The 21714-nt window shown below is 39.0% G+C and overlaps 2 protein-coding genes across 3 annotated transcripts; one reads left to right on the top strand and one right to left on the bottom strand.

Annotated features, from left to right (window-relative positions):
* The first annotated feature begins 8056 nt into the window (after window positions 1-8056).
* On the top strand, window positions 8057-9284 carry LOC120108765 (probable E3 ubiquitin-protein ligase XERICO). The gene is made up of 2 exons (XM_039122474.1): window positions 8057-8216; window positions 8398-9284. The coding sequence occupies exon 2, from the start codon at window positions 8532-8534 to the stop codon at window positions 9045-9047; it is 516 nt and encodes a 171-aa protein (XP_038978402.1). The 5' UTR covers window positions 8057-8216; window positions 8398-8531; the 3' UTR covers window positions 9048-9284.
* A 3499-nt stretch (window positions 9285-12783) lies between these two features.
* LOC103714699 (C2 and GRAM domain-containing protein At1g03370-like) lies at window positions 12784-21714 on the bottom strand. Of its 2 annotated transcripts, none has more exons than XM_039122472.1 (9): window positions 20579-21714; window positions 18788-20050; window positions 17583-17765; window positions 15756-16039; window positions 15539-15655; window positions 14704-14966; window positions 14167-14332; window positions 13768-14040; window positions 12784-13630 (listed from the first exon to the last, which is right to left on the bottom strand). In XM_039122472.1, exons 1-9 carry the CDS (start codon window positions 20925-20927, stop codon window positions 13436-13438), a joined length of 3093 nt encoding a protein of 1030 aa, XP_038978400.1. In that variant the 5' UTR covers window positions 20928-21714; the 3' UTR covers window positions 12784-13435. The 2 variants fall into 2 exon arrangements, with proteins under 2 accessions (XP_038978400.1, XP_038978401.1); XM_039122473.1 differs by having other exon boundaries at window positions 15539-15616.

Below are 21714 nucleotides of genomic sequence, written 5' to 3'. Positions count from 1 at the left end.
AATTTTTTTTGTAAGCTAGGCTTTCTTTGATTATGGACTGATTTTACTTTGATTTATTATATAATACGGGCTTAGTTGTTACTTGAATAAATATTTAAAAGGTTCATAATTAATTTGTGGTCATATAGTAATTTTGGACTCTATTGTCTTAATAGATATCGGTCTTACCTTTAAAGGCACCTTTGGATGGTGGTTGCTCTGCATCTTGACTCTTTAACCTTGACTCTAAAATTGAAAAAGCTAAACATCAGCCCAAACTAAATAAGCAAGATCATTCGGAAGCGAAGCAATCCAGATATGGGTTGTAGCCGAGGAAGAAGCGAAATTGGTGCGAAAATCTGCTGCTTGATTTCCTTCCCTCGAGGGATGGGAGTAAACGAAGGCAGAGATAGTGTTGGAAGCAACAATGATGTTAGAACCATGAATCCAGGCAGGCAACTTGAGCAAACGCTTCCAATGCAAAACCTTTTATTTGGATTTTATCTAAATATTTGCTAAACTTTGTTGTCCAATGACTCTACTTTGGCATCTGACAAGATCAAAGGATTTAATACTGTCATCCCATTTAGTATTTACTTGAGAATGATCAAGCCAATAACTGATTAATTAGCAGATACCACACTTCTACATCGCATGCGAGCAATCCCATTTAGTATTTAGTTGTCTTGTTTTTATTTTTATTTTAAAAAATATTTTAGTATTTCTAACAATATGGACGTAAAAAAATTTTACTTCTATTTTTTAAAAAAATATTTTTTGAGGCTTCTTTTCCTCTATGTGTTCCAACTCTCCCTCTATCCCGACTCTCTGACTTTTCGTCTACTCCAGCTTCCTTCCCAACTCCTTCCAATATGAATGTGTATTCGACTACTCATTACGGAACCACCGATTGCTCCGATTAGACTTCCCGCGGGGTAGCAAAGGGAACTTGCTGAATCAACTCCTTGGAATCGGAGGCCTGACTGAGGGTCGATCCTATGGTAACCTCAACCTAGGAATGCCTGTTTCACTTCCTTGACAGAGCCAACTTAGATGCTCCGTCTCGATGTTGACCTAACATGGATTAGCAATTCAAGTTCTTTTTACCAAAGAAGTCGCGCTATGATGGCCCGATGAGCCATCTACTAAAAAGGACCCTCCCCGTTGTGCGCCCCTCGAATTATTCGGTCATGCAATACTTATTGAATACAAAGAAAAAAAAGCATTATTCAACAACCTCAGCATCCTATCATTGCACTGTCCTCTGTCGCCCCACTCATTGTCATCGCCGACCTTCTCACCTCCCACTTTCCTCCCTCCACCATTGCCGACCTCTATTGAGGCTTCTATTGTTCGCGTCCGCCACTCCCTCCTCTTCTGCTATGGTTTGCGCCTTCTCTGATCGCCCCTACGCAATAGTTTTCAGCTTTGCCAAGGCTGAACGCATTATTATGCGCCACTTCCTGGGCCATCTCCACTTCTGACCCTACTTACTAAATATGTCCTTGTAGTTCTATTAGTGAAAAAAAAATATAGTGACTACCAAACATGTTTCTATTGCTATAAATCTGAAAAAATAGTAACTAAATTTCTGTTTCTAATATTATTTTTTTAAAAAGAAAAGTAATACTAATACCAAATTCAATCTAAGCTTATTAAATAATGTTATCTGCTTAGGACCTGCATCTCCATCTAATATGTGCGGAGTCCAAACAGAGTGGGTACCCAATAAATGATCGTGCTCTATGCACCTGGACAGACTATAGACCCAACAAGAATTTAAGCAAAATTTGTTCAAGATGAAGGACGGTGGAGGTGGGAGCTTCTTGAATCCGGAAGGTTTAATTGGATGTTGAAACAGTCGGTAAACTTGGTTTATGCAAGCTCGTTGGATTCGGAAAGTTGGGCTGGTTGGATGCTAAAATATTCAGAAACAGTAAACTTGGTTAGATATGCAACCTTATCCTATTTACAGAAAGGCTACTTTCATATTTTGGATTCCTGCTCATCAAGTCATATTGAAACAACTTTATCATCGCACCAAGAATCATTTTTAAAATATTGATATATAAATATCTATTAAATAATCTAAAATTAATATTAAAATTATTTATATTTTATTTTATAAATAATTATTAAATTTAATAATTTATTTGGCAGCATAGTCTTACATCTAGACATAATAGACCTTTCCTAGTTTCCTTATTGGCTTTGTCAACTCTTAAGAATATTAGTAATTAATTTTTGGCATTATAAATCAGGTTCGAGTTTTATCTTTCGTGTGAAAGAAGGAATCACCTTCATTCTCACAAATCCACCATTGAATGGTGTAATGAGTGCTTTAAGTTCTACGTAGAAATAAATAAAAAAATTTGGAGTGCTTTGAGATCTGTGTAAGATGAGATCCAATGGTTTTCATTGTGCAAGAAGATCAATCACTCTTTTATGCAAATATACAACCTCAACCTTAAACTCCCATAAATTAAGTTCTTAAGAGCAAAATACCATGCGTATCAGCATATATTAAGGGTTTAACGCTCGAAGGAATTTCAATAAAAAAGAAGTCTTTGTCTTAACTTAACGCAGCAAGTTTGCTTGGCGGCCGATTCGCCCCTATTCTTTGCTGCTAGTTTGTTTGGTTAGTCCGATAGGGCATATCTTTCCTTACCTCTTGACAACATTTTCAATTACCGAAGACTAGCCACAAAGAAGCTCTTCAACAAATTAGCAATCATAGGTATCTTACATAACAGGTTTGGGTTGTATCTTTTGTGTGAAAGAAGGAATCACCTTCCTTCAAGCGACTGCTGTTGGATTGCGCAATAACTGCTTTGAGATTTGTGCAGGCAGTGAATAATGTTGTTTGCCGTGCTTTGAGATCTACATGAGGCTCCATCCAACGGTTGATATTGTGAAAGGTGATTGGTCATTCTTCCGCGTGAAAGATATAACCAGAACCTCTTCATTCTAGATTTTTCCTTATCTCAGCATTTTTGGTATCTCAGCATATGTTCTATGAAGCTAATGAAGCTGCAGATTAGGTAACTGCTTATGTAGCCAGCCATTCCTATAGCACCCTATGGGCTAATGATGGGGAGTTGCCCTTGGCACTCTGAGGCATTCTGTTTTTTGACTTTATTGGATGCATCCATACTCATTAGTTATGATTCACCCGCCTTCGGAAAAAAAAAAAAGAAGAAAAGAAGACCAGCAAGAACGAAGCGTGGTCAACTTTTCAGCATATTAGCAATCTTTAGTATTATAATCCTTCAACTACTTTGATTTTTCTTTTTCCCGCTGTTTGCCGTTGGTTGGCAAGTTTTCCATTGAACACAAACCCCATTATTTTTTTGTTCAAAATGTCCAACATCACAGCAATCATTGCTCATGTAATTCTAAACCCAGGTCAACCACATGAAATTTTCAGAAAAAAGTCAACACGAAGCGCAAGAACAACAAAAAGAATCCGGTCAACTGCTCCCCGGATTCTGCATATGCAGTATTTAAGCGGAAGTATATATTTAGAAGCACAGGAACAAAAAAAAGTTAAAAACAACAAAAAATTTAGAAGCAGCAGCAACGGGAGAAGTAGAGGAAGAATGAGAAGTATAGCAGCATCGCCGACGAAGGAAATAGTCTGCCGAGAGATACTGCTTCAACCGCAACATTTGCCGCACCCTTAGGGCTCGTTTGGTTCGTAGGAATCATATTCCTAGAAAGAGAATGCCTAGAAAAGTACTTTTAGCATGTTTGGTTGACCATGGAAAAGTGACAAATTTCCAAAGTGCTTATATTTGGTTGGCCATCCACTTTCCTAGAAAAGTTATGTATAATTCCTATTATGCCCTTAATAAAAATTAGATCTTTAATACCTCTTTAATACTTCTTTAATGCTGAAGGGTCTTTTTGGGAAAAAATAAAAATGGAGTGATTTCCGCCTCATGGGAAAGTAACTTTCCCATGTTTCTCATGAGAAAGACTTTTCCATGAAATGTGAGAATCATATTTTCATGGGAATACAACTTTCTCATCTCTCTTCTTTGAAAACTCTAACCAAACAAGAGGCATCTAATTACTTTTCCGTTGACCACACTTTTCTCTTTCTTTTTCCGCGAACCAAACGAGCCCTCAGTATCCCTTACCCCCCTCGGCATCATTGACAACGGCTACCACGATGGCTTTGACATCAGTTGCAACAAAACAAACGATCCACCGAAACTATTCTTTGGCGATAGCAACGTCAAGGTGGTGGAAATCAACCTCGACGGCTTGCTGAAGGTCAAACATTGTATTGCTCGTGACTGTTAAATATAATAGTCAGGGCAGCAATACCCAGGGAGACACACCAAGAATACTCTGGGGAAGCAAATGCAGGCCTGTAGGTTTTCTGACGCTGATAACAAGCTTGTGGCCATCGGCCGTGAACGCTTGCGGGTTCCTTATCGGCATGAATAACAAGTTGGCGACCGGGTGCAATTCTCTCTTTTATTTTTTTCGGTAAACAAAAGGGAAGAGTAGGGTGAGGAGAACCTCACCCGCGTAGCAACCCCCACTGTTTCTCCCCCCGCACTGAAGAATGTTCGATGCGGATAGACTCCGTTCTACTCATACCTTCCCCTACTCGTAGATTGCCTCACGTGTGAGTACATCATACCAGCACCATCTAAGTAACAGCGGACTAGATAGCGATTCCATTAGATAAACCATGGCGGGGGGTATCTGGTTCCTACGTTTAATCGATGTCCATGCTTTCGAACTTGAACCATTCTTGTGGAATTAAAGTTCCGTTCCCACCGTGCTACCACCTCGATGTTAGTGCACTTCTCTCTGCAGCAACATGACCAACGGGACGTTTAGAGCCCAGCTCAGGAGCTACACCAATCACACCTCGACTCACTTTTAACTGCTTTTTCGAACAGAACGACCATTGCATTGGCATCGTGCAACTGACGAGGCAAGGAGTCATCGCTACCACGAGAAGACAACCCACCGCCGATCATTCTCCTCATCTTTCGCAAAGAAGTAGGGCCCTTTGTGTGCATGGGTTAGGTTGGCCTCCGGATCGAGAACATTCTTACACTCAAACTCGCTCTTTTTGATGGGTGGACCCATTTGGACTCGTACATATATATATATACATATATATATATATATATATATATATATATATATATATATACATATATATACATATATATACATATATATACATATATATACATATATATACATATATATACATATATATACATATATATACATATATATACATATATATACATATATATATATATATATATATACATATATATATATATACATATATATATATATATATAAATACACCAAAAGATAACCCAGGGATCATGCAGTGACGTTTACCTAACCATGCTCGAAGAATTAATAACATTAATGAATGCCGAAACTATTCCTGCATAGACAGCATCGCAGGTGTGCAATCGATCGAGATGAGCTGAGCTAAGTAGTTAGAGGCTCGAGCTCAACTTAGTCCAAAATATTAGAGCTCGAAACTTCATTGGAGATCAATCGAGCTTTAATATCTAAGCTCATACTCAAGTCAATCCAAAATAAATAGTACTCAAAATTGACTCAACTTGATGTGGATATTAACCAAGTAATACTCGAGCTTGAGCTCAACTTCAATCCTTGATCATAATTAAAAATACGATTAAACCAAAATATAACATAATATTATATTTTAAATTATTAAACTAATAATATATTATAAATAAAATATAATATTATTAAAAATAAAAAATATTTTACTAGGTTTGCAAGCTTTCAAACTGAGTATTTTGCTATTCGAGCTCAATTAGTAATTCACGAGCTATTCAGTTCATTTAGAACCCTAATAGCTTTATAGGGGAGCAATCAAATAATCTAGTGCATATATATATTGTTCGGGGAATCGCTTTCAGTCCATGGTAGTAGCAGTAATATAGCTAGAGAATGCTAGGTTTGACATTTTTGTGCAATCTCATCACAGGGCCTACTGAAGGGGAAGAGAGTTTTTGGATGGTATTTTTGTGACAGCAACTCATAGCCTTATCGGCACACATATATACATGCCTTTCTTTTTCCTACCTTCAAAAGATCCAAATTCGCCACCAATGAGGAATTCCAACATAAAAGGAAGTGACATAGGGGAATATGCTATCGTCTTCTTCTTTGGCAGGTGGAACACGGGCAGGAATCCAAATAAGTAAAGGAATCGATAAATGCATGAGCTCCCATTCGTAACTTTGATGTTGACAACGTATACATGTGTCGCCAAAGAGGCTTATGATGGCCTGACATTTTCTAAGAGCCTGCCACGTTGGACACTACCGAAGGGGCTGGGTGCAATGAATGCCACAAACCTAGCACTCCAGCGTTGCTATAAGACAACATCAGCTTGGCGGTCTTTGCAAAGGTGGCGCGTTGCTGAACGGTGGAAATGAGGATTGGGACAAATGTCACCGTGCCATCCCCCAGGGACCATCTTGATGGGCGTTGGAATAAATGCAAGAATTGAAAAATTTAGAATGCAGGAAATGAACCCTACGCGTATGCCTTCGTGTCTTCTAGCAAGTGCAATGCACCATCAACGAGGCAAGGAAATTTATGATATTTCATAAATTAAAGATTCCATAGCACACTTATCATAGGGATTTCTATATATATATTTTAAAATAATCCGTACATAAAATAATATATGGCATATGAAAAAGTAGCTCATTTTTTTTTTTTTGTACAACGGCTGCTCACTCAACTCTAATATAAGTAGAGCCAGCAGAATCAAAAATTATAATCTAATACAAATGTGAGGAGGTGCTCCTAATATAGCCAAAGAACCTCTTCAGAATGCTGCGTAGTATAGGAAGCGACCTAGTCTGCAGCCCTGTTCGTCTTCTGATACACATGCACTATTTGAAAGGCACTACATTCTATCAGCATTAGACAGATATCGCATACCTGAAAGGTAGCTCGTATTTTTTTAATTCTTCAATCTTATGAGATTGTTGATTAGAGAAAATCCATTATGAGTCTCGCCTATCCTCTCCTACAGGGAGCTAGTCTTAACATTTCAAATATCATACCATCTCTGATTTTGATTTGATCGATTCCATAATATATGAATTTTTCCTTATTCTATGATTTTGATTTGATCAATTCAATGATATAATGAGAATTTTTGCTTACCTGATATTATCAGTTTTTTTGAGATTTTTCATTATTAATTTATAAGATTTGCAAGTTTTTTTGGCTCTCACTTATGAGCTAGAGAGATTTTTTTCATCTAGTTTTCCGGTTCATAATGGGTTACCTACATTGTTTGATTTAAATTATTATAATTTTAACAATGATAAAAACAAAGGGTGCAAGGAAAAAAAAATACATGATGCACGACAACAACATATGAACTATTTATCCTACAATGTAACAAAACAAGCATGTCATCAAGACAACAACTTATATATCACCAAACTCTTCCCCTGAATGTCTTTGTTCCGGCTGAACGAGAAGGCTCCATTGACAATGAAAGTGGGTTCTCGACTTCACCACCATCACTTCAATGGCCAAATCTATGATATTTCTATGGATAGCCATATTGAACACTAGTTCAATTATTAATCAATGCAGCTGCTTGCAGTCTCAATAAGGACATTTAATACATCTATTGGACGCACCCACACCCACATCCTTAATGGTACCCTCTAATGGGACCCATTATTCAGCCATAAGGTCTAGTGTTGGGTGATTTGGAGGTGGGTGTAATAAGTAACTCTATATTTAGTCATCGACTATTCCAAATCATTTTATTAGCACTAATGGAGGTTGATGTACTAAGTAACTTTATATCTTCTAACCTAAACGGCAAAACCATATCATCAATAGCACTAATGGATGGAGGAATCTTACATAATTGAGTTTTAGGTATCATTAATAGAGCCAGCCAGAGAGTGGGAGTAAAATTAACCCCAGGTGAGAGTGGTGGAACTAACTATGGTTAAATCCGTAGTTAGAGTCCGGTCCAAGAAAGAAGGGCGGCTTTTTAAGTAGGGGGCGGTGAGACCAAGGCTCCCATCCCCATACGGGAATTGGATTCCGTGACTCCGCCCTCTCGCTTCTCTTGTCTCACCTTCTTCTCTCTCTCTCTCTCTCTCTCTCTTCCCTGTACTTGAAGCCAAAGCCAACCCAAGAAGCAAAATCTCAGCTCAAAATTTTCAAGCAGAGTAATCCTCTGTCTCTTTCTCTGGTTTTCTCAATAATTCCCAAATTTGTTCAAATTTCGAGAGCTCTGATAGGTTTCTCGATGTATTTGGCAATCAAAGATCCAATTTTTACCTCCATCTTCAATAGAAAGAAGGGGAACTATTTGATCTAATTCTTTTGGTATTTGTTGTTTACTCACAGATCGCAGCTGCTTAGATCGAGAAGTGGGAAAGCATCGTTTCGTGATCCCTGAGCTTGCTTGGGCCGGATCTGGACGAGGTCCAAGGAGGCATTGGATAGAATCGGAGCCGTTCGATCTCGTTGATCCGACGGCGATGGGTCTCTCGAGCCTGCCGACGCCCTCGGAGGGCATGCTGACCCTCCTCCTGGTGAACACCGCCCTCATCGTCTCCGTCCTCAAGGAGATCGTCCGCTCCGTCCTGCACGTCCTCGGCTTCCGCCCCTTCCCCCCGGCTCCGGACCCGACCGGTTTGGTCTCCGCTTCCGATAGGCCTCCGGAGCCCACCCTCACCGACCGCTTCCGGAGCCGGTTCAAGCCCATCCGGTTCGGGTCGGCCTTCGAGCGCCGGCGCCAGCAGGTGGTCGACTGCCGGGTTTGCCTAACCCGGTTCGAGCCGGAGTCGGTGGTGAACCGCCTCTCCTGCGGCCACCTCTTCCACAAGGCCTGCCTCGAGCGCTGGCTCGACTACCATCACGCCACGTGTCCCCTCTGCCGGTCCCACTTCCTTCCGACCGACGAGCCACCGTCCCCCCCGCCGCCGCCGCCTCTTCTTCGCTCTGGTATTAGTAGTAATTACGGCGCTTGCCACTGCGCAGAGGGTTCTCAGTAGTGTTTGATTCGGTGATGATACCCGGTATCTTTTTTTCAGATTTCTTTTTTTTTTTGTGGTCGTAATTCTTGTAAATATATGACGACTGTTGTGTGTACACTTTTGGTAATGATACGCGGTATCTTTTTTTAGATTTTTTTTTCCTATTGTAGTTTTATTCCTTGTAAATATATGACGACTTTTGTGTGTACGGTTAAACTTTCTGTGAGGAACTAAAAATGCCCTTTTTTCTCTAAATTTGAATATTTATTTGGTTCTTGTCATCTTGTTGGGATTTTGTTAATCAAGATTAATTCTTGGATTTGGGTGCATGTTTATCTGAATCTCGTATCGTGTTTAGGATTTGGATTTGGGCCTACTCTAGCCACTTAATAGACATGTACCAGACCTACGAGGAATCTGGTTCGAGCTCTGGTTTGAGTGGGAGGCTTGCATGTGAAATTGCTTTGTATTTTGGTCTGGGTTGGATGATGTCTCTAAGGTTCAATTGAGTTGTCACTTGTCAGACCTTTGAAATTCGGATGATACGTCGATTTGGAACTCAAAAGTGCTGATTGATTTTTTTTTTATTTGGTTGATATATAGGCTGCATCATATGCGAAACATTTCTGGTCGCTGCAATACTGATCATAAGCTGGTTTTGAGTAATGAAAGATTTAAGCTGATTTTCTTGATGTGTAAGTGAATACCACATTTGATAATTTCAAATATTGAATGTGTCTACCCTCCCTACTTCCCTTTGTAGGATTGTGATCAAAGACATGATAAATGTCTTTGATACCTTGGCGTCGGAAATTGAACTGGCAGCGGCATGGGCTGGGTAGGAGCTATGCCCGATGAATATTGCGGGCCAGAGCAGTGATTGGGCATAGACCCAGCCTTTTACGTCATCACTGCTCTGGCCCGCAACATTTATCGGGCATAGCTCCTACCCGGCCCAAGAGTGTTCATCATTAAAGCAGATGAGATCTATAGCACCTCCAAAAGTCTCACAGCTATCACTGGTTATAATTGTCGGGTGAAAACTAAGAAGTGGATAGGACTTTAGAAATTCTAGTTGTTTGAAAATGACAAAGAAGAAAGAAGGATGAAACAAACGAATGAGAGGTTTGAGCCTTTAAGACGTGCAGAGTGATTCGAAGGATTTTATTTAAATCAAGTATTTCGTATTTGAGTTACTATCTTAAGTGACAGTCATATGATATCTAGGTTTCTTTTAGTTTAGGTTTGGATAATTACTTAATTAGTTTTCTGTTTTAACTTAACTTAAACATCTTCTTTTTACTTATTCTTGTTATACGGATATTTGGATCTGGATCTGAATTTGGAAAAATCAGATGTATCAGCATCCGTATTCGGGAGATTTTTGAACTGACTGTCTGGATCCGATCGGATCAAAAAAAATAGTATCTGAATCTGACAAAAATCGGATAAGGAAATGGATACTGTTGGATACAATCCGACTCGCTTTCAGCCCTATATGGTGATGATATATTTCTGGTATGTATGCATAGAAATTTTTACGGGAGAAGATTTGGAGTTTGCAATTTGTCCATAGTAAGAGATTTATACATAATAATAACTTTTAGAATAATGCGAAACAAACCTTTACTCTGCTATCGTTATTAGAGATGTAGGAATAAATCAAGATTCACCGATTTCGGTTTCATATTTCCGTACAATATTGGTAATATCTGGTACAAGAGTTGGTTCAGCATACTAACATTCAGTATGCCCTCTGTATTATGTATCAATTCGGAGATGGTATATGACAGCATGCGCTGACATGCTGGATCTTGTAGTAAATTTTAAGATTTGTTTAACTCAGGAAGTTATAATCAAGCAAGTCCCAGTCAAATATTCCATACTTGACAAAGTTATAAAAAATCTTTAACTCGTCTATTCATTTCAGATGAGCCTAGACAACTAATCGATCAGGTCCGGACTATAGATTGCCATCCCTGCTTCTGCTGCAGGGACATTGCAGTTGCGGCCGGGATGCCATACCTAAGCTTAATCCTATATTTTTGTCAAATGAAAAGAGATGCCAAGAAGTTCAGTTAGCACAGAAACTTGCTGTCTGTTAATGTTAACTAGTGTAGCTGGTGAAGACTTTGAGAGCTGGTATGGTACCCCTACGAAGTTTACACTGCTGTGCCCAATTACAACTTTGTATTTGCAAATGCCGACAACTAGCTCAATGCTTGGCCGGCTTGCCAAGAGGCAAGAGCAAAGGCCATTTTCTCTTGTTCAAGGCTGCCCAAAACCACTGCATCCCTTGATCCCTTCCAGCCAGCCACCCGACGTCAAACCGAACACGTACACCTTTCCCTAAGAGGGAGAGGCCACCACCTTCACAACCTCCTTCTTCTCCAAGGTCTCCCCTCCACCCAGCATAGGCGTCCCTCGCCCGCTGTCCTACACCCCCTAGCTACTACCATCCCTGCAGCCACCGCTCCATGGGCTGTGGCCACCGCCGCCGCCTCTATTGCTTCTGCAACCTCTTCCTCCTCATCTCCGTCGCCTCCTTCCTCTGCATCTACCACATCATCAACCCACCTACGAGGTCGAGCGCTTTGGCGTACGTAGCCGCCCTCGACATCGATCCCAAGGACGGAGTTGTAAGACAATATAAATATATAAATAAAACTACTTCATTCTATTAGTTTAAGTTTTTAGGACAAATGGTGATTTTAACATGATGATAGCAGAGCAGAGGTCCTGAGTTCGAATCCTGTCTCCGCACTCTTTAACCCCATTATTAAAAAAAAAAAAATCAAATGTTGGGCTCGCCCATTAAAAAAAAAAGTCTTGCCCATATGTAAGGGGGAGTGTAAGAAAATATAAATATATAAATAAATCTACCTCATCCTATGATCTGAAGCTTTTAGGACAAGTGGTGATTTCAACAGGAGCGTCGCAGCGGAGCTGGCGGTCGCCGTAGTGCGGGCCGAGAACCCCAACAAGAAGTCGGTGTAGAGTACAAGGAGGGAGGGTGGGCCGCGGTGGCGTACCACAGGGTGAAGTTATGCTCGGGGCAGCCGCCGGTGTTCTACCAGGAGGCGCATAGCTTGGCGATGATGACAGTGTCGCTGAAGGGGCGGGAGAAGCTGGAAGCTGGGGTAGCGGCGATGCTGCAGCGGGACCAGGACACGGAGCGTGCGGCTGGACATTACGGTGAGGGCGCCGGTGGGGTTGAGGGTCGGGGATGCGGACCGCCGGAAGGTGGTGGTGAAAGCCGCCTCGGACCTGGAGGTGGAGTGCCTATCGCCGAGAAGAAAGCTAGAGGGTGTTCGGCTAGTTAAATGGAAGGACTTTAAGATTATTACCGAGAAAGAGCATCTCTTTTACTGGCATTCTATTTGCGGATGACCACGGAGAAACCAGAACGTCGGAAAATGCTAATTTTCTGTTTAATCTCTCGGGAAGTGAATTGACGGTCAAATCAAGGATATGGGCTTTAGTATCCTAGTATCCTGGATGACAAATTGGAGGCTATGGCATCCTGGCCCTCCTATAGATCGAAGTTAGCTTTTTAAAGAAAAGATGGAACGACTTGTGATGATTACTTGGATAAATCCTCTAATAGGCCAAATATGAGACCCCTGAAAAGGCTTCAGTTGTCAAAATGTGGATGCATTAAGAATTGCTCTGCATTTAAGAGGCTAAGAAGACCCTCCTTTTGTTCAGCCTACCTTCAGGAAGAAAATTAGGGGCTTAACAACAGTGCCCGCTGTTAAAAATTAGGAAAAACATGTTCATCTAAGATAAATTCTGAATACAAATTTTTTTACCTCCCTCTACATACTTGGTATGTGGACCAGGAAAGAAAAAAGATCATCAAAACCTTTTTACTTGCAGAAAAGAATCATTTATCATGTTTTTACCTTGTGATTGGACTATAGGTGTACAGGCAGGATGAAACCAATATTCCTTTCAATAATTTTGCTACTCATGTTAGCAAGAAATATCACTGGCCAGCTAGTTTCCAAGTCATTACCACTTCAGACCCTGATGCCCCCAAGAATTTCATCATACTTCACCAGCGCGGCACGCCCCTCTCTTACCAAAGCTCCCTAATTGACAGGAGAATGGAGAAAGCCGCCGAGGATCCATCATACGATATCCAGAAGAATCCATAATGAAAACTCTTGGTACTCTTTTATTTGATGCCTGAATGAGCAAGAATCAAAATCTAGAGCTCAGAACCAATTCTCAGGCTCGCAGCCGAACCTTTGAAGTTGCTTCGTTCCAACCAAAATAATCAAACTTCTGAATACGGATCATCTGTTTTTTGATGCTCAGAATCCAAGCTGATATTCACACTATCTTTTTTATGTGGTGCTGCTATTCACAAATAGCTGCATGTAGCAGTGAAAAGAATCATTCTACTTTCCCCCTATGAATTCCTTTTCAACTTGACTGAACATCTCCTTGAGTCGAGCTGATGAATTGGACATTACATTCTTTGTTATTCTCTTCTGATGCTTAGTGCTCTTCAACCAAGCAATCCCCAAGGATACCTGAACATTGCAGGCCTTCAGTTTAGGGGAAAGATCCTCCATTTGGTACCTCAAGTGAAGCTGCATGAGAAAAAAGAGCACATGATTGGACAAAAATCTCAGAAAAGCCACTATTGAGAATCTGTACAATCTATATACAGTACTTCCATACACTTAAAGCCACAGCGAAAACATTAGTTTGAAAAAGATGTTCTTACATTAAAGTAGTCACCAAGCAGAACCCCTTGGAGTGTCATCACTTCTTCAATAATCCATCCATTTTTATCAGCCAAGGGACATTTTTGCTGCGTGCTAGTTACTTCACCTCCATAACGAGATAAACTCTTGTCAAATTTGTAATGAACTTGCCTTTGGTAAATGTCAGGCTTAACTGGTTCCCACGCTGATATAGAGTAGTTGACACAACCAACTTTCTCCATTACCCTTCGCTCCAATGAAGTTCCTTCAAATACCTCCATCAATGAGTTCATCTGAAGACACGTCAATGGTCGCAGTTCCCTTGTCATTTTGGTGATCCCCAGGCAAGCTCAATTTGAGAATACACACATATCATATATATACGTGGAGAAAGGGCAAAAAAAAGAAGGAAAACTCACATCAATTGAAATGGTAGATGAGAAGACTTCTGACATGTTGGCATCCTCTATCCCTAAGAAAGATCCACTCTCCTCACTATGGAGGGTTGCTTCAGATTCTTCTTCAACTATCTGCACTATTTGTTCAGGGCTCAAGGACCTAGCCTTCCATAATGCCATGATTGTCCTGTTAGGCATTAAAATTACATATACTCTCTTTATCAAGAGGTGAAGTATTGGAGAATCAGACATGCAACTTAAAAAACCTAAAATCCAGATCTGAATACATGAAAACCCTGGTAGGCATTAAACCAAAAAACAGCACTTTCTTAATCCAAAGGACTAGAAAAACAATGTATGAGCATGTTGTGTAGGTTTATAAACCACTAATAGCAAGGGCAGTACAAAAATGAAATAGAATAAGGAACTAATGTATCATCAACCCATGCAGAAAACAAACTGATAAGAGTAAAAAAGGAAACAAATTTTCTTTAACTTGAATGTATGCCTTACATAAGATTCAAAATATTGTACAAGGAAATAAGTGAAGAGTATTACCTGTTGGCTACATTGAATGATACAAATGACTGGAAATGAAACCTAAGTCTCCCATCCTGATCAACAGTCTTTGCGCCATGCTTTGCATCCATACCTTTTCCCCTGCGGAGAATAATCAAAAGAGATGGGCTAGCCATTGATGCCAGAGTTGGAGGAATCACCTGGATGTCCTCAATATCTTCCCAAAGAAAGAAAAACTTTGTTTTGTGTCCAAACAAGTTTGCATAAAACCCAATTATTCTTGGAGATAGAAAGAGGCGGCCCTGCAAGGAAAAAGTAAAAAAACCAGTAATTTTTTTCAGTTGGCATGTATGCTGATCCTTATATCATATGAACATTATATACTTTCAATAAGGCATGGGTCATATAGTCTGACGAACTATACAAAATTTATAACATGACTCAGTTTATAAAAGGCCATCAAAATTGCATTCACATTATTCCATTAATCAACCAATAGATGTAATTGGATCATATCATTATTGAACCTGATTGGACAATGTCAAACATTTGAAGGCAACCATTTTCTATAATCACTACCTCGACATTCAGACCATAAATATGCCAAGAAACTATTGTCTAAATTGCCCGAGGAGTCAAAAATTTAAAAACTGCAAGTTGGCATGGTGAGCTGCCGATTGCTGAAGTAAGCTGACTGGCCCACTATATGACTGTAACAGTGATGACGACTGAGTAGCTAACAAGCAGACCAAATATATTATTGCCATCCTATGTGAAATGTTTGAGGAGAACAAATTTTTCAGACAGCATTGTGAAGTATGGGGGCAAACTGAGGATTCCAATAGAGTACAACATAATGGAAGTAAATAAGTACCTGCATGGGCATCTTGCGCTTCAAGTGACAGGTAAAATCATTGATGAGAAATTCTTCTGGTGGCAGACCGAAAAGCTTCTGAAATGCAAAATTTGCCTGAGGAGACCTCAAATTTATCTACACATAGATTTGTCCCGAACTTAGTTAAAATAGGAATGTATAAGCTACAGTTTCACACTGAGTTATGAGAGATGCCAAATAAGAGATAAGTACCCACCTTCTTTCCAACTTCTTTCTCCATTTTTGTTAGATACTCTGTCACAATATCAGTGCCCCGTGTGTTGTTCAGAAAAATCCTCAAGTGCAACTTAGACTGGCATGCCTGAGCTAACTTCCCTTGAAGAGGAATCCAAAAATCTGCTAGTTCTGACAAATTAGATTTCACAAAGTTGACTTCAGCATGACCAAGAGATGTAGCTTCGTCAAAAGGCCCATCAAAATCATACACATCCACATCCATCATTGATGGAGGATCATGCATGGCATCAAATTCAAAGATTTCTGTAAAAATCAACAGAAAATGAATTAGTGAATGGAAAACTTATAGATTAGAGATAATAGTATCCTACCTCTCATATATTGTTATTTCATTCACACAAGGTTTCAGTCAATGTGTTATCTCTGTATATTGATCATATATTATAGTGCAGGTCGGTAAGTTATATAGTTTGACACCAATTTATAAATGAACAACGCATCAGACTGGAAGAGAGTCAAAAATGTTCTTGAACTATTATAGGACTGTTTAATTGCCTGTAGTTCCACTTGCTTCCAATTTAAGTTGCAGGTGCAACTAATAATGCAACAATTCAATTAACAACTTTCTGTTTAATTTGCTAGCAGTTACAGTTGCAGGAACTATTGTCTTCATCACCTACAACTGACTAGCTTAATTTCTATATTTGGTTGTTTAGGATAGAAAGAGCTGTGATTACCTTGGAAATGACCTTGCTACACTCTTTTGGTTCAGTAAACTGTTTAGTTATTCTGACACAGCTGACCAACAGTTTATGCAGTATATTATTCCTACAATAAAGTCATATTATTAGGATGCACCTAATATTGTAGTGTACAAATTATAAGATAATTATTATATGTGAAAACATAAAAATTTATTACAATGCCATATATCATTTTAATATATAAGTAATTTATATTAGAGTTGGACTACGCACTCTAAGTTAACTTCTTGCTAAATGAGTTAATGACCATTCAAAACGAAGATCCAAACATTGATAAAAAAGATGCTCAAAATCAGGATTCAAATACTTTTATGATTTCTAAATTCTAATCTTGTACCAAGTTGGTACAAAAATGAAGAATATCAATTATAGCGTGTGATAAAATACATAATGAGGTACATAAATTGAAAATCCAATTTATGGATCATGATCCATACATCTTAAAACATGGGTGGATTTAAATTCATTATGTTTTGATCATCAAAATATAGTAAAATATAGTATCATATTATTAAAATCTTTCATTTTGACACCTACTTGATAATTAAGTTAGAGACCATCAAAACACATCAACTTTGGTTTCTAAGTTTGGATCTTGAATTTTGATAGTCCATTGATTTTGAACCATTAAAATCCTCTTTTCAAGGAGTTAATGTAAATTGGGTAGTCCAAATCTTTATTATACTGTTAATATAATAAATTGCTTTAATAATTTGAACACTCTCACCTGTATTATCAATACTTTTTAAGTCTGCATATGTCTTTTGTTCTCCCTAACTGATGGACCATCTAAAATTTTGTAGAAGGAAACCTCACCGAAAATCAGGTGATTCCAGGACTTGAACCCATGTCATGCATACCAACCCCCAATGAATTTACCAGCCAACTACACTAGCTGGCATCCTCACTGGTTACTGGTCATCAAACATAAAGTTAGCAAGTCTCAACAGTCCGTTATTTAAGAAAATTCTAGGCTGGAAACTGAAAAATGCAAATATGGTGGTGGTTCAATTTAGTAATATAAAGTAGTAATCTATGCAGAATATTAAAGAATTTCAAGATTTAGAGATATCTTTAATTACCATTCCATTGAGGCTCCAGAGTTTGGAATTTTATTGAACTGGTTTTAGTTTTACCATTGCATGTGAAAACCACATAGGGATCAGAATAACCAGTTGAATCCACTGCTGCTAAATTACTGCCCTCAATTAAGGCAATAGTTAGCAACCATCCATCCCCTTGTGCTTTGACTCCATGATCACTGCCTGCATTAAGGAAAATAAGTTACTTTCTACAGCATGTGGATAGTCTCCAACTAACTGAAAAAAGAATAAGATATGTTACTGGCAAGCTAAAACAAGGGAACTAAGACTGATGGTTTCCAGCCTAAGACAGAGTGCAGTTGCTATAAGCAGGAAAACTTAATTCTTTATTCACCATAAGTCGAAGTTGAAATTGATAAAGGTACCAATATAAATGAAGTCTTACAATTTATGAAGCATGTATATGGATACAAATTACATGTATAACACATAATGGACATGTTGGTATCGGCAAATCCAGAAAAAATTGTCAAGAAAATGGTCATTGCATGGAAATTAAAAAAAAATCATTTACATAGTTAATTATATAACAAACATCTAACAATGCAAGAAGAAATCAGGTAAAGTAATTAGATACCACAATATTTTTATTAAATAATTGAGTCTGTACGAAAATATTTAACAAGTGCTGTACTGTATACTGAGAACTATTTGCATCTGATACATATTAGACACCAGCAAGTCTCCTCTAGGGAAGTATCTAAGCTTTAGAACTAAGGATATATGCATATTATGTATCATATTATGGTTTTCCTTGTAAGGACGATAGAAGACTTAACTCGTCAACCTGTTTCGGATGTTTTAAGTTCAGCAAGTCAAGCAAAATGATAGAGGCATGAATTTTCAAGGATAGCAAAAAGTTCCAGCAAGTGATACTACCCCTTGAATATAGCATCATTACCTCTGAACAATATACAAATGGCTTGAAAACAACAAAGAAGGAGGATGTCTTACGCTTTGCTATAAATATAATACTATATTAGTACTAACCTTACATATCAAATAACTAAAGGTTACGAACACCTTCTGAATCACATAAAATTCAATATTAGAACTGCACTAATATTATGAGAAACTACAATATCTCTTAGTAATGTAAAAAAAAAAACTCTTCGTGCTGATAGAATTTTAAAAGAAAAAGTTGATTGAAATATAAGATATGGTCCAGGGAAATCAAGTCTTACCTCTCCGCTTCCGGGCCTGCAAGAAGCGTCCTATCATATCAAGAACACGCTGTCCTTGAAGAACCAAAACACCACAAACCACAACTTCCCCAATTGAGTCAGGCAGATCTAGGCCACGAAACTCGAGCCCCTGAACTATACTAGGGCTTGCAAGCAAGATGTGTATAAGAACATAGAAGGCCACAAAAACTGATGATATAACAGTAAAATTTCCAAAGAATCTAAATGCCAGCTTCCAGTCTGACTCCTGCTCATTTTGCAAAGAAGCTAAGATCTGGTCTTTGTTGTGCCCAGTGTCTTCTTGATCAAGTGGTTTTATATTCTGCGAAAGCAAATCAGCAAACTGGGCAAAGCTATCCTTTAAGCCTTGCTTTGCTCCATTTTCGATCATACCTTTCATTATAGTACTCTGGAGGAAATTCATGCGCCAGGAAATTAGCAGACGTGAAGATTGGTCTTCAGATGGCAAATCAGGCCCAGGCATTATGCAGAAAAGAACCTCTGTCCGGAAACAATTACCGAAAGGAACATCAGGAGTACTCACATTTGTTAAAACAGCATAATTTTTTCCATCAGCCTTCAGATAAGTCTGCTCCTCTGTGGCTTTCACAGCTTTTACTAATTTGGTCGCAGCTTTTGTGTAGGTAATCACTCTTTTCAAGCTCTCTCCACCAATTTCAAGTCTCCAAGGTTCAGTTTGCAGACTTGTAGTTCCTTGAAGCTCAGCAAGTGATTGCAAGAAATTTGAACTTGGTGACAAGAGAAGAGAGTTCAGATCACGAGGTGCAACAACATAAGATTGGTCAAGAAGTACTCCTCCTCGTAGATTTCCAGGCATTTCGCTTCCTTGATCCTTCGATTCAATTGTTTTCAGTAGTTCATCAAATGTGATATTAGAGCATGTATCATTAGTTTGTCTTTCAGAAGTCTCAGGGCTTGCAAATGCTTCTTGTAGGTCTTCTGGGCAGTCAAGATTCCTGCTAGAAGGCAATGCAGCCTCTGCATTTTTCCCGGCAAAAATATGAAACAGACGATCAACAAATGTCGGTGCATTCAACTTGTCTCCCTTGACAGGTTCCGTTTTGTCAATCACTGGTACAGCATATCTTTCCAAGATTCTGTTAGAACATAGTGGGGTTGGTCCTCTTGTTAATTCGAATGATTTATCAGAGTTTGATGAATGATCAACAAAAAATGAATGAGTGACTATGGGTATTTCATCAGTGTTTTTCTGAGACAAAGTTACAGTGAGACGAATATCTCCTGCAGGACAAAACCAAAAGAATACAATTACGAGAGAAGAAGAGAAGAAACTTGACCCTTTAACCACACAGTCACAGCATTCTTTCCATCTGAAGTCTCCATTAATTTCTTCTTCATACTTAGACATTTACAGCACATGACAATGTTACATCTATTTACTATTTTAATCGTGACTAGCGTATCAGATCATTAGATAAATTTAACACAATGAACAAATAGTTGGATCAAAATGGCTGCTAGCCTACCCTTTGTATCCTGGATCACTTGGAAACCGTGAATCATGAAACAGAATCCTAAATTTCAACTAGGAGACAAACATATTCAAATGCAGCACATAGATAGCAAAATGCCACATAGATAGATTGCTCAATATTCACTAAAACTGTAATCAAAGGAAACTATTATGAAGCTCAATTGGTGGAAACTTATTTCGAATATTAAAATAAAAAAAATAAAGATCACAAAAGTCAAGCAAAACACATATAAAAATCCACCAATATAGAAAAGATATTAAGAGAGATATATTACCATAGTCCTTGCTCTTAGACTTCTTGTTCTTGGGCTGCAGCTGATACCATTGCGTCCCAAGTGAAAGATCATCTGTATCCAAGACCTTCAACAATGGCACCTTGACCTGTCCCAGGAAATCATCACTGAAGATCTTGTCTTCATCCAAAACATAGACCGTGAGCTCCTCGCTGGGGTCCCCGACTAGGAAGCTGAACTCCTCATTCCATACAGGGTTCAAGTTCTTCTTGACCACCTTAGTTTTTGCCCGTTGTTTTCCGATCTGTAATTTTACATAGGCATCACTCAGGCCATTGAGACCCAACGCCTGGAGGTTACGGGCTTCAATAACATGCACCAGGAGCTTCATTGTGAAGAATTATCAAACGATAGGAGCTAAAGAATGATGGGAAAATCATAAATGAGGAAGATCAGTTGCAAAAGGAGTTTTTTTTGGGAGAGAGAAAAACAGATGAGAACAGATCACATTCGCCACAGAGTCAATTACCAAAAACAATTAGAAAAACTCCCTTTCGGCTGCTAAAAACCCTAATTCCTTATGCCCATCCAATCCGACACGACCCATCGAAAACCCCAAATGGACTCAAATCCAGCGGAGAGCTACAGGAAGAGCGACTCGGACGAGAGCGACAAGACAAAAGGCGAAACAGAGAAAAACCGATATCCAACTTAACGACCGCAGGAAATCGAACCACCCCTCCACGAATTTGATCAGAAAGCAAAGAAATCGGCGCCGGAAATCATCACTGGAGAGGGGATTTCGTGAGAATGTCACGGGAAGCGAGGGGAGGAGGACAAAAAAATGTCGAATTTTTTTTCCAGATTTTAGCTATAAAAAAACCTCTTTTACTAAAACCGGGTGGTACGAAATTTACGACTCGGGAGATAGGGTTGGTTGGGGTGGGGGAAGAGGCTAGGAGAGGGGAAGGAAGGTCTCCGTCCTCGCGCGGTCTTGAACTTTAATTAAATTAATGTCGACCCTTTTTATAAATTATAATTATTTATTAAACTGACAAATTTGGGTTACTAACTTGGGAAAACAATCTGCCTTTCATGCCAACATGGCATTAGAGGATTGGTGTGATGGCCATAACATGCCCTGCTTGATATTTTAAATAATGAGAATGAGAAGGCTA

Source organism: Phoenix dactylifera, unplaced genomic scaffold (genome assembly GCF_009389715.1).
Source record: "Phoenix dactylifera cultivar Barhee BC4 unplaced genomic scaffold, palm_55x_up_171113_PBpolish2nd_filt_p 001539F, whole genome shotgun sequence".
Taxonomy (NCBI): Eukaryota; Viridiplantae; Streptophyta; class Magnoliopsida; order Arecales; family Arecaceae; genus Phoenix; species Phoenix dactylifera.
Note: the sequence above shows the minus strand (reverse complement) of the source record. Positions and strands in the feature narration are given on the sequence as shown.